The 13390-nt window shown below is 46.1% G+C and overlaps 1 protein-coding gene across 5 annotated transcripts in view; it reads right to left on the bottom strand.

The window, feature by feature from the left end:
- Positions 1-13390, bottom strand: part of PLEKHG1 (pleckstrin homology and RhoGEF domain containing G1) — a 260178-nt gene that overhangs the window by 218306 nt on the left and 28482 nt on the right. The window contains exon 2 of one of the 5 annotated variants that reach the window (XM_085612486.1): positions 1318-1641. The exons of the other annotated variants lie outside the window; for them this stretch is intronic. Within the exon in view, the coding sequence (XP_085468612.1) occupies positions 1318-1351 (34 nt within the window). The 5' untranslated portion in view covers positions 1352-1641. The remainder of the gene's footprint in view (positions 1-1317; positions 1642-13390) is intronic. 5 annotated transcript variants of the gene reach the window in all.

The following is a 13390-nucleotide window of genomic DNA, read 5'->3' as shown; positions in this document are numbered from 1 at the left end:
CGTACCGAATCGGTAAATTAGAATCGGTAAGTTATATGTAGGTAAAAATTCGGTAACAGTTACCGATTCGGTAACATTCGGTAAATACGAATCGGAATTCACCGAATCGGTAAATACCGAGGTGATAATTACCGAATCGGAAAATACCGAGGTGGTATCTACCGATTCGGAAAATACCGAGGTGGTATCCACCGAATCGGAAAATACCGAATCGGTATGTACGGATTCGGTAAATAACATCACATGACTTGACGAAACAGCTAATCCTGTGCAACGACAGCCCACCCAACCAGGAACTGCCCACACCCAGGCAGGTGTACACAATTAGCCGACGTGGCCACACCCAGGCAGGTGTACATAATTAGCCGACCCTGGAGAGGCTTGGAGTGCAGAGGAGAGGCAGGGAGCAGTTGCATGTGCGAGCGGGAAACGAACAGCATGTCCAGCCAGAGAACACAGAAAGACGGAGGGGAAAGGAGGAGGAAGCTCAAATTCAGCCCCAAGGAACTCCAGGTGCTGGTGGAGGAGGTGGTGAAGCAGCACCAGAAGCTGTTTGGGAGGCAATCCCTGCAAGTGCCTGAGGCCGAAAAGCGCAACATATGGCTGGCCATCCAGGCGCAGGTCAATGCTGTGGGAGTGACCCACAGGGACATTGAGGTCCTCAAAAAGCGCTGGTATGACCTGAGGATTGTGACCAAGAGGAAGATGGGCGACATCCAGAAGGAGGCCAGCCAGACCGGAGGTGGAACCAACAGGGCACCTGCCCTCACCGAACTGGAGGAGCTGGTGGCGGCCACAATCGAGCAAGAGAGCGTCGTGGGTCTTGGGGACGCCGACAGCTCTGCCAGAGCCGCAACACACCAAGGTAAGACGAAAGCACAGCAATGTAGCCCCCCCTACCCCTATCCCACATCCCCCATTGTGAAACGAGAATCACACTGCAGTCCACACGTGTCAGTGCAGACAGGCAATGCATTCCGGGAGATGTAGTCAGGGCAACACTAACCATGACGTAAATGTCACAGGGCAACAGGGCATGTCACGCACTCGAGGCACAAGGAGACAGAGGACAGATTGGAATGTGAAATGATTTATTGTGACGCTTGCAATGCAGCCCTTCGGGGACACTGAGCCAATGTTGTTTTTCTGTCCACAGATGTGACATCATGCAGTACAGGGCATGCTGCAGGGGAGACGGCACACCTGCCACAAAAATCACCTCTAGCCAGCACGAGTTCAGACCAGGGAGCAGGCCCACTGGCAGCCGCACCACCAACACAGCCAGCCTCGCCGCACACAGAGCCAGCATCACCTCACCGAGAGCCAGCATCACCACAACCACAGCCAGCATCGCCACTCATGTTCGAATCACCGGCCACATCTCCGCTTGCAGGTGTGAGAATGAGGAGGCGTCCAGCAGCCAGGCTACGAGCCTTCGACACCTCGTCAGACGACAGCATGGGCCCAGAAGACCGCACCGGGCACCAGGAAGGGAGCCATCCCACTGTGCCCCACACCTCACAGGCAGCACAGACGGGAGCAAGAGGGCGCCGCAGGTCGCGTGTCCAGAGTCCACCAGCACCCACTGACGGCCATGGTGTCTTCTTGGGGCTCGAGGGCCAAATGTTGAAGCAACAGCGCCTGCAAACAAAGGCAGTTATGTCAGTCCAGAGGCACATGCGGGTGATGAAGACAAGCTTAGTCAACATGGACACAAACATTGGCGGCATGGCTGCGGGCATTCGGGACATGTCCCAGTCAATCCAGCAGTTGTGCAGCAAATTAGATGCTGACATCGAAGCACGGCGCCGGGAACGCCAGAGAAGGGACACTACCAGCAGGGCACTCAACCGTCTGGCAACTGCGACTTCCCTACTTTGCCGGCGCTCTGTGACGATGCAGGAGGGCCTAACACAGTGCTGCAGCGACCTGTCTCGGGGGATGGTGCAGGTGACAAGTGCACTAGGGGTGCTATTGACTAGTCAGGCGTCGACAACTGCTGCAGGGGATGCTGCGGAGCGCATCGACACCAGCAGCAGCATCACACCCCCCGTCCCAGAAGCACGCAGGAGCAGCAGGCGGCTTGGGGTTGGCTCTAGTGAGGATGCACAGGCCGTGCAATCCACCACTGCAGCGCGTATGCGCAAACATTGATGTGGCCCTGCTTAGCCACTTCCCATTGGGTGACGTAACCCTGGACATACTCCTTGTATAGATGGTATATTGCCAGATTGGCCTGTTCATGTGTTCATGGCGTGGTGCCACATTAAACTACGTCATGACTTCTCACAACTCGCTGTGTCCCCTCACTTACTCAGAAATAGTTGCATGTGATCTCTGCCCGTCTATCTCTCCCATCGATTGCAGTTGGCACTCTAGCTGCGCTGCCCTCTGGCTGGCCTGACTCATCCTCGTTGTCCTCAACATATGTTAGTTCCACATCTGTACCTTTTTTCGTGGCAAGGTTGTGCAGCATTGCACAAGTGGCAATAATCTTGCAGCAGGTGATGGGTTTGTACTGGCGTGCGCCTCCGCTCTTGTGGAGGCAGCGGAACCTGCTCTTCAGTAGTCCAAACGTGCGCTCCACCACATTGCGTGTTGTTTTGTGGGCCACGTTGTATCGTCTCTCACTCTGGGTTGCTGGGTGTAGGTAGGGAGTGAGGATGAATGAACGGCATGCATATGCACTGTCGCCTGGATGAGTAAGAGGGAACCATCAGTTACATGCCTCTATACACTCTGATTTGCAGGTTTCAAGGGGCGTCACTGTTACTTACCCAGCAGGTATCCCTCTCCGAATTCGCCGGCACTCAGTCGTGTGTAGATCCCACTATTCTGGAAGATGTATGAGTCGTGGGTGCTCCCAGGAAACTTTGCAACAATATCTGTGATGATGTTCCCTGCATCACAGATCACCTGCACATTGATGGAGTGGGTGGACTTCCTGTTCCTGTAGATGTGCTCTGTATCAGCTGGTGGACAGATTGGGATGTGTGTACCATCAATACAGCCGATGACATGGGGGAACTGTGCCATGTGATAAAAGTCTGTTTTTGTTTTCTGCAGTGCAGCCTGTGTGTTTGGGAAGCTTATGTAGTGGTGCATTCTCTGCATCATGGCATCCAGGAACTTCCTGAAGAAACGGGACAGGCAACTCTGGGATACACCACCCACCGCAGCTATCACCACCTGATAACTGCCGGATGCCAGTAGATGTAGGCTGCAGAGCACCTGCACATGTGGTGGTATGGCGTGCGCCCTTCTTGTTGGCTGGTCCAGGAGTGGGTGCAGGTCCCTTATCAGGTCCATGATGGTTTCGGGGTGTAGCCTGTACCTCTCATGTATCTCTGCATCAGTCAGCTGTAGTAGTGTGATGCGCTGTCTGTAGATTTGTTCCTCCCGTCGCCACACCCTCAGTCCTGCTGCCTGTAGACGTAGGCGCCTTGCAATGACGTACATGGCGGCCATGTTGTCCACGCTGTTGCATTTTGGGATTGCTTATGTGCATTGTTGATGGTTACCACCTGCTTTCAATCCGTGTTAATTACCGACTCTTATATACCGATTTTCCTGGATTTCTTAATTACCGCCTGCTCCTACATGTCATTTTAAATTTTTACCACTTCATATTTACCACTTCATATTTACCGATTCGTTAATTATGTATTCGGTAAACATGAATCGGTATTTTGGAATTCGGTAACTATGAATCGGTATTTACCGCCTCATATTTACCGAAAAGTGGTTTTTGGACTCCTACATCTCACTTGTCTGAATACCAGTCGGTAACGGCATATTTACCGAAAATCGGCCGTTACCGACCGGTATTTCGCTACCTACATGAGGCCCTATATGAGGAATACATTTCATATACACATCAATATTACTGGATGAAGAAAACAGCTAACAAAATGGCAACAAAACCCAGCTTTTGGCACTGGGTGATGCAGAAGACAGCAGAATTTTTCACGAAGCATGAAACCATGGCCCTAGCATCAACCAAAAACTTATGCGCTAAGTGACCTTTTAGCGCTCTAACCAGGGCACATCGCTCCGGTTTATAAATCAGCCAGTCATGATTGACCTCTCTAAAGACCACATCAAACCATTCCACCACTTCTCTGGACCATCAACCAATCTCTACTCAATGGCCCATGTTCACAAGTCCCTCCGCGGACCCTTTCATCTGATTCAACTACCTATACCCCTGAAGGGCTTCAGGATGCCCTTCATGCGACTTCCTAGCCATCCTGCCCCCAACAACATGTGCCTTGCCCTGCAAACAGGATTCCTAAAACACACAGCACTGACAATGCCTTAACCGGATTACCACAGCTCATCACAACCTATTCTCAGTGATTGTTACTGGTCTTGATCTCTCACCCATCTCCAGATTGCGAACCTTAACATTTTCCTGTCCACATGGACTGATTTAGATCACCTTCCTCTGCATTCTACTGCTCCATTAAGCAATACCTGCGATTTTGGTACTTGAAGGCCAAAGTGGCTACACATTTCCCCATGGGTGTCACACCTCCCTGCAAGGCTCTGTTCGTGCCTTGTTTTCAATATGCAGTGCTTCCCTTGGTATAGGACTGCCCTTATTTGGCTTTGCCATCACTTCCACTCATTTTCCTCTCTCGAGGCCTGCATCAATGACTCCGTCATCTGACGCTAAATGGTCCTGGGGCGATTCATGCTTATCCTAGACAAAACACGCAAACGTTTAGTTTCTGCCCATTCACAGCAGTGAAAACAGCCCCCGCCCATGGGTGTCAATTCAAGAAAATACAAGGGCTAGTGGAAGTGACAACACACACCTTTTGACCTTAATGATGTCACAGGAAGTGATGACACATGACCTTAACCCTCATAACATCACAATGATTGCACTCACTCTTGCCGAGACTCACTCATTCACACTCTCTTGCTCACCTATACTTTCTAACTTTCACACACACACCATCCCACATACAACCATACATGTTCGGACATACGCAACGCTATGTCACCGAAACTCTCTCACCCACGTGCACGCACAAAACATATCCTGAAAAGCATTTTCATTTACTTTCCAAAGGTGCCATGGAAGGTTCCGTTCCAGATTCTACCGATCTACATTTTTATTACATTCTTAATGAATATCATATTATGATTCATTATTAATGTAATATTTTAAAAAACGAGAAGAAAAGGGACTAGAGCCTGATGCTGGTAATGTGAGCCACCTCTGTGTTCTTGCCACTAATTCTGCCACCTCTGAGGCCAGGGGTCACAAAGGGCAAGCCAGGGATCGCAGCTGCAAACCTGGTGACCCCTAAATGACCTCCATTCCCCGTCTTATCCCAATCCCCAAGCACTTCCTCCAAAATGCACCTTCTGTGTAGTCCTCAACTATAAGAGAGGTTTCAGGTCTTTCATTTTTTGAGGACTCCCACCAATTTTCCAAAGCAAGGTCCAGTCTAACTTTCCACTCGACCAAAACCATGAGCAACTCACTAATGATTAGAAAGCTACAGAATGGTTGTAGCTTTTAAGGTAGCTTCCACTCCTCTCGTTCACGTTTCCTTCCACCCACTCAAGCCCTTAACTTTCCCAGCAGTACGCTCTTGAACCCTCGTTGGACCACATATACTTTCAGATTCTGTCAACAGACTGGCCAACTAGCACCACAAAATGTGGCTCTTCAAATGAATTATTCCTGGATTACAAATACATCCGCGGTGTGCCTCCCCTCTTGTAACCCATTCAGAACCCTACATTTCCATGACTTTTACCATTGTGTGACCCTAAAGTTGCTGTGTGTCCTATCCAGGGTCCAGTCATTTCCTTGCTCACTCACTTCACTTGATTGAACTATCCTGTTGATGCTGCACCCACTGATATATCTATCCAAACAAGCTCTCAGGGACAACCTCTTCCTGTTGAAAAACACCAACGGCTATCGACTCGCCCAACAGTTCATAAACTCATTGCACTCTACTTGTTTGTCTCCCACTTTTCATAGCGCCACTGCCTCCGGCAACGCATGCAGAGTCCTGCACTCATGTAACTGTTATTAAAATCCACTGTGATCTGGAATGCATGTACATACAACAATTCTGCTAAAATATCTATTTGAATGAATAAATACAAAATACATTTACGTAGTTCTGCACCATCTATTTAGGCCTTTGTAGAGCTATACGTGCCACCTGATTGCCACAATTCTCTCCCATTCAGTCGTCTGATGTGATTGAGGAATCCTTTTTAAGAAAAAGTGTTACGGGTAGAACTCATTTTGAGCATGGAAGATGCTTTGTCACAAGGCTTAATTTGCTGAGATTCCTGTTTTCATGAAAAGTAAGTTTTCTTCTCCATAGAGTAGTATTAGGCACCATCAATTCCTAAATACAGAAAAGGTGATACTCATCATATAGGGCCTCATGTAGGTAGCCAAATACCGAATCGGTAATGTTACCGAATCGGTAACTTATCCGAATCGGTAATTTTACCGATTCGGTAAATTCCGACACCAAAATTGAGATGTAGGGGGAGTGTGTGGGTGTGTGTTAGAGTCGGTATTTACCACCAACTTTTAGTTGGTGGTAAATAATTAAAGTATGTATTTATGCATTTTGACGCGCGTAGCAGTGTGCAATGTGGCATACATACATGCCCTTAGGGCATGTATGTGTGCCACATGTGCACACATGGCCGAATCAGGGGTGCAACAGGGTGTCAATGTGACACCCTGCCACCCATGCAAGTGTTCCCCCCATTACCGAATCGGTATTTACCGATTCGGTAATGAGGCATACCTTCCCATCAATGGGAAGGTATGCCTCATTACCGAATCGGTAAATACCGATTCGGTAATTACCGAATAGTAACGAATCGGTAAAAAATACCGACTCATTACCTACATACGAGTTACCACTTCTAAAATACCGATTCGGTATCGTTCGGTATTTTAGAAGTGGTAACTGGTATGCTACCTACATGAGGCCCATAATGAGGTATATCTGTGTATGGAGGGATACATTGCAAATCTTAAAGTAATCTGTAACTAAAGCACTGTATCCAATGTGTTCTTTCGTAACTGGTCTGGGTTGCACCTTTTCAAAGATTCCGATAGACTACACAAAGTAAGACAACATCTGCTTTACAGTAGCACCTGCACACCAGAAGATAATGCATACCTGGAATCAATGTGTGCTATTAGTTGAAAAGGGCTGCAGAAGAAACAAAACTATTTCCCCGGTTAGTCAAGTGCAAAAGAATGCCCCCCGAGTGCCCAAGACGTTAAAGAATATCGCGAGAGGGCGGCTACCCTGCAGACGGAGTGGGCTACTCCATTGGTGTTACCAGCAAAACAGTAGATTGAGTCGGTTACATGGCATCAGAGGCAGAGAAAAACGCCTTTATAAGCAAGCATTCATCAACTCGTACAGAAGGCCTCTGGACCTGGAATACCAAGGGAATATGTCACTGGACATGTGCCAGAGTTTTGTAACAATTCAAAATTCCGGAAAGGACATCCTGTGTCCCTGGAAGTCAGCTGGGGGAAGGGACTCGAGTGACAAATCTAGCAGCATCCGCTCTAAAAATACAGATCCTACAGGGGCTGTGGGCTCAAGGCAGGCCCTGGGCTACACTTCAATACGAGGGTGTTGGGATCCCTGTGCTGGTGGTTAAAAGGCCCAGCGTTACAACTGACTGAACACTCAAAGCTAGAGAACTCAATGTATGATTTAGTAAATGTGCTCCTTCATTACTAGATTGTACCGCAATCCAGATTAGATTAGAATTAGTTGAGGTTCTGAAAATAACGCGAGTGTCCTTTCTTGCTGAAAGTTGCCTGTTGAATTTGTGAAGAGGAAATAGAGCATTTGCCATGTGATCCCTAGCTACTAATTAGCACTCTTTCATCATTAGAAGCAATAAGGAGTTCACACATCACTGGTCGCGAACACAATGCGCTCTGTTGCAGCAGATAGCACAACTTTATGTTCAAGAAAGCCAGTTTTAATTCATTCGAGCATTTCAGGGAAATTTGTGCCATTTGCATTAGTTTTCCTGCTTGTCCAACAACTGTTTAAAATCATTATTTTTGTCTGTCTGATATGATACCAGCTACCGCAGAGCATTACCTTCTCGCCGGTCTTTCTCGTTCGAGTCCTAACACGTTGAGGTTTGTCTTGTTCAATAGCTAGCATATCTCCAAGAAAAAATGTAAAACGCATACCACCGGCTCTTAGATATGGCTTTTCCTCTTCCTGTAAGTCATATGAAGGGGCCAGGGGCAGTTCACTTCCTGTACTATCAATCAAACCCCTGGTTAACCATCTGTAGGCAAAGCCAAAGGAGAGGTTAGCAAACAGTGTGCTGAGGTGATCCAGGCATTACCTCATCCTCGGTCTTCATTGTGTCAGACCTCACAAACTAAGGGCTTGATTCACAAAGGTAAACTTACATGTTTGTGTAAATGTATGCCTTTTTGGAATTCACAAAGTAAGGGTTAATAGTAAGTTTACGACTGCAGAGGTTCCGCATTCGAGACGGAGAACTCCGCGATTCAAAAACAGACAGGCCTGTCCGCTCTTTCTGGGCAGAGTTCTCAGCCCGCTGCAGAGTCTCTGCAGTCGTAAACTTACTATTAACACTTACTTTGTGACCACCAAAAAACAAAGTACAATTACACTAAAATGTAAGTTTACCTTTATGAATCAGACCCTGAGGGTCGATCAAAGTAAACACCAGTCGAGCACAGGCAAGCTGAAGGAGGGCAACAGCCACAACTCTCCATTAAAACAGGAGGAAGAACCAGATGGACACAGGCTAAAGCAAGCGAACCAAAACAGAAGACCTGCAAACTTGGAAAAAAAAAACCAAAAAAAAAACAAAACAAGCATTGGCATAGCCAATAGGTCTCGCTTTTGGGACCTTATAAGTGTTTAGCCATGCAACAGTTGCATAGCTAAATACTTATAAGGTCCCAAAAGCGAGACCTATTGGCTATGCAAAGCGGCCGCGAAAGTGAAAGTGATCGCGGTAAAGCCCAGCGCGCGCGCCCGCTCACATGCACTGTAGCTCTAGGCTGGCCTGGTAGCACTTTTTGGAGCCCTCTCAATAAGTCTCGCCAGACCAGCGCATGCACTGGGTCAGGCGAGACCTAAAAACATGTAGGTGGGTGGCACGGCCCAGGTGGCTGCCTATCAAGCATTCACGTGGAGGCGCTCCATGTGATAAAGAAGACTATGATACAGAGCGCTGAAGAATAACGCAAGTGATCGGGCACTTGAAGAAAGGAGTGCTGGGCACGAATGCCACATGTGAAAGCACTCTGTGGGTTCTGAGCGAGCCTTGTAACACTCTTTATAGACCGTGAAACATTCATTTGTTTCCGCAGCTACGAGGATCTTGCTCTTAAAACGCCACTTTAGCAAGTCCTGAACAAACAAGCTGGGGTGTATGGCCCCTGCCATGGTATAAGCAAGGTATGCAGAAGAGCATATATGCAGTGCCACCATAAGGTGAAAGCGATCCCAAGAATAAACACATTCGCGATTTCTCCGTGACGCCATGTTCCACTGCAGCTGTGGTTTGAGACTAGAACCCTGGAAAGTGATATACCACTAAACTGCACTGCAGCCCATTGTGCTTGGTCAATAAATTAACCACCCGAGGAGTAGCATCTGAAGGATTCAAAAGTGTATCACACACTGCCTAAGAGCGAAACAACTGCACAAACAACTCATAACCAACAGAACTGCGAAACACCGACATACACTGCTTAAAACAGGAGTTCACGCAGTAAGTAGCATGTTCTTTGGTACCTTCCTTCTTCTGAGAAGTCTAATTGTGACCCATTAAAGATAGGGTAATTCTACGTTAGACAGCGGAAGGTGCACAAGTGCTGACAGACCATTTAAAGTACAATCAAGCTGCACGAAATCAACATAGAAAACAGGGGTGGAATGGCAACCAAAGACATTTCATGTGCTTTGGTGCTACATTCACAACAATATCATTGTGGGAATACTTCAGAGGGAAATCAAAGACTGCTAAAGATGTATCCTTGCCTCATCTGTAGATAACGTGGGACACGTTCAAGAGTTACTCTGAGGAAGACGAGTCCAAGCAAACAACTCACACAGCAATAACATAAAAAGAAAAACAAACATCTGAAACCCAAATTCATTAAAAAAAAGGATAGATTTATAAGACAAATAAACAAAAAGAAGAAAAAAAACCAATAAAAAAAAGGTGTAGAAATATAGTCAGAGGAAAAATCTCTTAAAACTTTGTGCTACAAATGGGTTGATCATTCAACAAGAGTCCAAAACCCACTTACAACATTATTTTTGGGACAGAATTCCCCTAAAGATTATTAAAATATTTTAAATTGAATATGTAGTAAAACACAGCCCCAGAGACAGTCTTATCAGAAGTGCGGCTGGGCCTATAGGGACATTGGCTGGTCGGGTTGGGTGGAAAGTCAGTTAATTGGTAGGTACATGTTGATTCTCTGCGCTGATGATGTATGCTTTCAAATTGTTAGGCTGAAGTGGTTGGTCACTGACTAGGTGAATGTAATACAGTGGGTTAAGGACGGACGGTGGCTGGGATTTAGATGCCCTCAACTGTTCACTAAATTTTCAAGCCATAGACGCATCACAAGTCCAGTGGAAGACCAACATTTCATTTCGTCCCTCGCAAAAGACTAACCGGTCCTTACGCTTACAGGAATGTTGTGCTCCAGTTTTTGACTTCTCCATTCTCATTGTATTCCACGGTTAAGTAGACCACATTTTTCTTTCAGTCTACCAGCAGAAAAGTTGAGCAAAGCAGCAAATACTCCATCCCACTGATCCCAAGTGTAATTTGTGGCAGTGGACATTTTATCTCTTGTGGTTCTGTTCTGTCTAGGCACTGTGGAACAGGCATCCACTTTATCTTGGGAAAATTCTTCAAGGTCCAGTTATGCTTTCAAGTCACTGATTTGCCGAAAGGCTTAACGTAGTGGAAAGTTATTTGATTCCATTGGTGGAATTTCTAGCTGAAAGAGTACCAATAATAACCTATCTTTCACCTAACGGACATCCACTTTCATAGCAAAGTGATGCGCATCAAGCCACTGATCTGTCATTTCAAGAAGTCAACAGGCTCAAATTTCAGACAGAACTCGCTGTCCCAAAGTTCCTGGTCTCTGGTATTCCAAAGGGAACCCGAGTGATGAAGATGGGCATAGAGGGGACTCCTCGTGCTGGGCTTGGAGTCCCATTGGCTTTGAGTTTCCTCGTACAGGTCCATAGTACGATGAGTGTGAAGTCCAGCTGCCTTGTTTGAAACCAAGGTCAACGTGATCAGCGTAATCAGTGTCTCTAGAGATGATGTCTACAATAAGGCATTATCTAGTAAGCAAGTGTGTGCTGAACAGGAAGAGTAATAAGGAACATGTTGGGGTTGCGACCTGGACAGGTGAAATACAGGAACCTATTGTCACCTGCGAGCCTTCGAGCCAAAAGTCGAGATCCTATACTGATCCTTCTCCACAGTTCTCCCTCTCACACTCCCACCCTATGGTCTAGTCCAATAATAAATGTGTAATTTGAAGCAGATCAACGGTTTTGAAGTTATTATGGGGTGTTAAATGCACGATGTGATATCCATTGGGAGTTTGGTGCTGCTCTTTTTGTGCTAGAAGCGGACTACTTTTCCCTGCTGTGTTTGCTGTACTTGGGCAACGGTGTGTGCCTCATTAAGGTTAATGATGGATCATCTTGGGTTGTCCTTTCCCTCTTCTTCGACGTTTATTCTGTCCCACAGTGACGTGATAGTTTACTGAACTGGATCCTTAATGATTCTGTTTAAAAAAACATGGGTAGAATGGCGGCAGCGGGCTTTGAACCCAGGTTTGTAGGTTACAAAGACTGCGCCTTCATCTTTACATGACACAGAATCGATTTGACATTCGAGGTGCTGCATTTAGACTTCACGTTTGAAATGCTCGTTTTTTGATACAGAGTGAAATTACACATCCCTTCTATATTTAGCTACAAATGATGTTAAATTTTAAGTCCAATAACTTCGCGGATACAAGTTGATATATATTTTTGTATTTAGTCACGTGCATTGACTCAAAAAACTATTAATGTGGGAATGGCATATATATATATATATATTTTAATATTTTCTCAGTTGGAACAGTTTGTAACACTGGAGCAATTCTTCAGACTATGTCTGATCCGTGTTACTCCTCTCTATGTGCTTTTCATAGCTAGTACAACGTCTCGGTGGGTTTGAGAGCCTGCAGCACACACATTTTTAATTTACAGGTTTCCATTCGTTTAGAGCGGACAAAGCCTTCTCGTCTTTCTGAAGGGGATTTAAAATTACTATAATTCAGTTCAGTGCGTGAAACCTAATGTGGAAAATCTAAGACTCGGTCACGTACCCTGAACCCACCACTACCTTTAAACATAGGCTTTTAAATAACTGTACATTATTTTGGAGGAATTTTCTGTCTACCTGCTGCAAACATTTTCATTTAGCTCTACTTTGGGCTGTGGTTTATACACTAGCCCTAGTTGTGATGCACTTCTGTTTAAATGGCTGGTCCTTCCCTCGTGTGCACACCACAAAGTAACGAGAGTGAGGCTTAACCGAGGTCAGTCCTACTTGAAGTTGCATTAGAACAGTCTGCTTCAAGCCCTATTATGAGTTACCTGTAAAGGGTATTAGAGACCGGTTTACCCCTTACCATCTCCTATAGGTCTGCCGCTGTGCTGGCTGTTGTCAAACACGGTAATACACATGATTCCTACAGGCCAGGGGCTCACTCATATTTTTACGCGTTTATGAGTCTTGAACTTGACTAAGAGCACTAGAACTTGGCATACATAATTCCACGGATGCTTCTGAGGGAGGTCAGTGAACATCTAGAACTTCTATGAAGTGCCTCGAGTCTTCGCCTTTCAAAGCCAATGGTACCAGTTTTAAAGCTCAGTTTCAGCGATGTTCTTTGATCTCAAAAGTTATTAGGAGTGAACATTCGATTTTGGGATATTCTACACGTTTTGTTTTTCTTCTCTGAAGCTTTCTGTCATAAGATGGAATGTTGTAAGATATTTGTAAGATGGAAAAGGTTGCACACACTTATAGAATTATGGTGAAGTGCATATAGGATTGATTGACTTGAACTCGTCTGGAATACTATGGCATTGCCGCAACATAAGTATGGGTGAGGCAGATACAGAGGACCTCGAAAGAGGTAGCAAGGAAATGGACAAGACATTGGTAGAGCCAGTGGCGGTAGCAGAGGAATCGCGAGTGCCAGAGGGCCACTCTGATATTAATACCACATAAAGGATAGCTGTACCAGAGCTGCGTATCAAGGAAAATAAAC

The sequence above is a fragment of the Triturus cristatus genome, chromosome 6, assembly GCF_964204655.1.
Source record: "Triturus cristatus chromosome 6, aTriCri1.1, whole genome shotgun sequence".
In the NCBI taxonomy this organism is placed as follows: domain Eukaryota; kingdom Metazoa; phylum Chordata; class Amphibia; order Caudata; family Salamandridae; genus Triturus; species Triturus cristatus.
The sequence above is the reverse complement of the archived record's forward strand: the minus strand, read 5'-3'. Positions and strand labels throughout refer to the sequence as shown.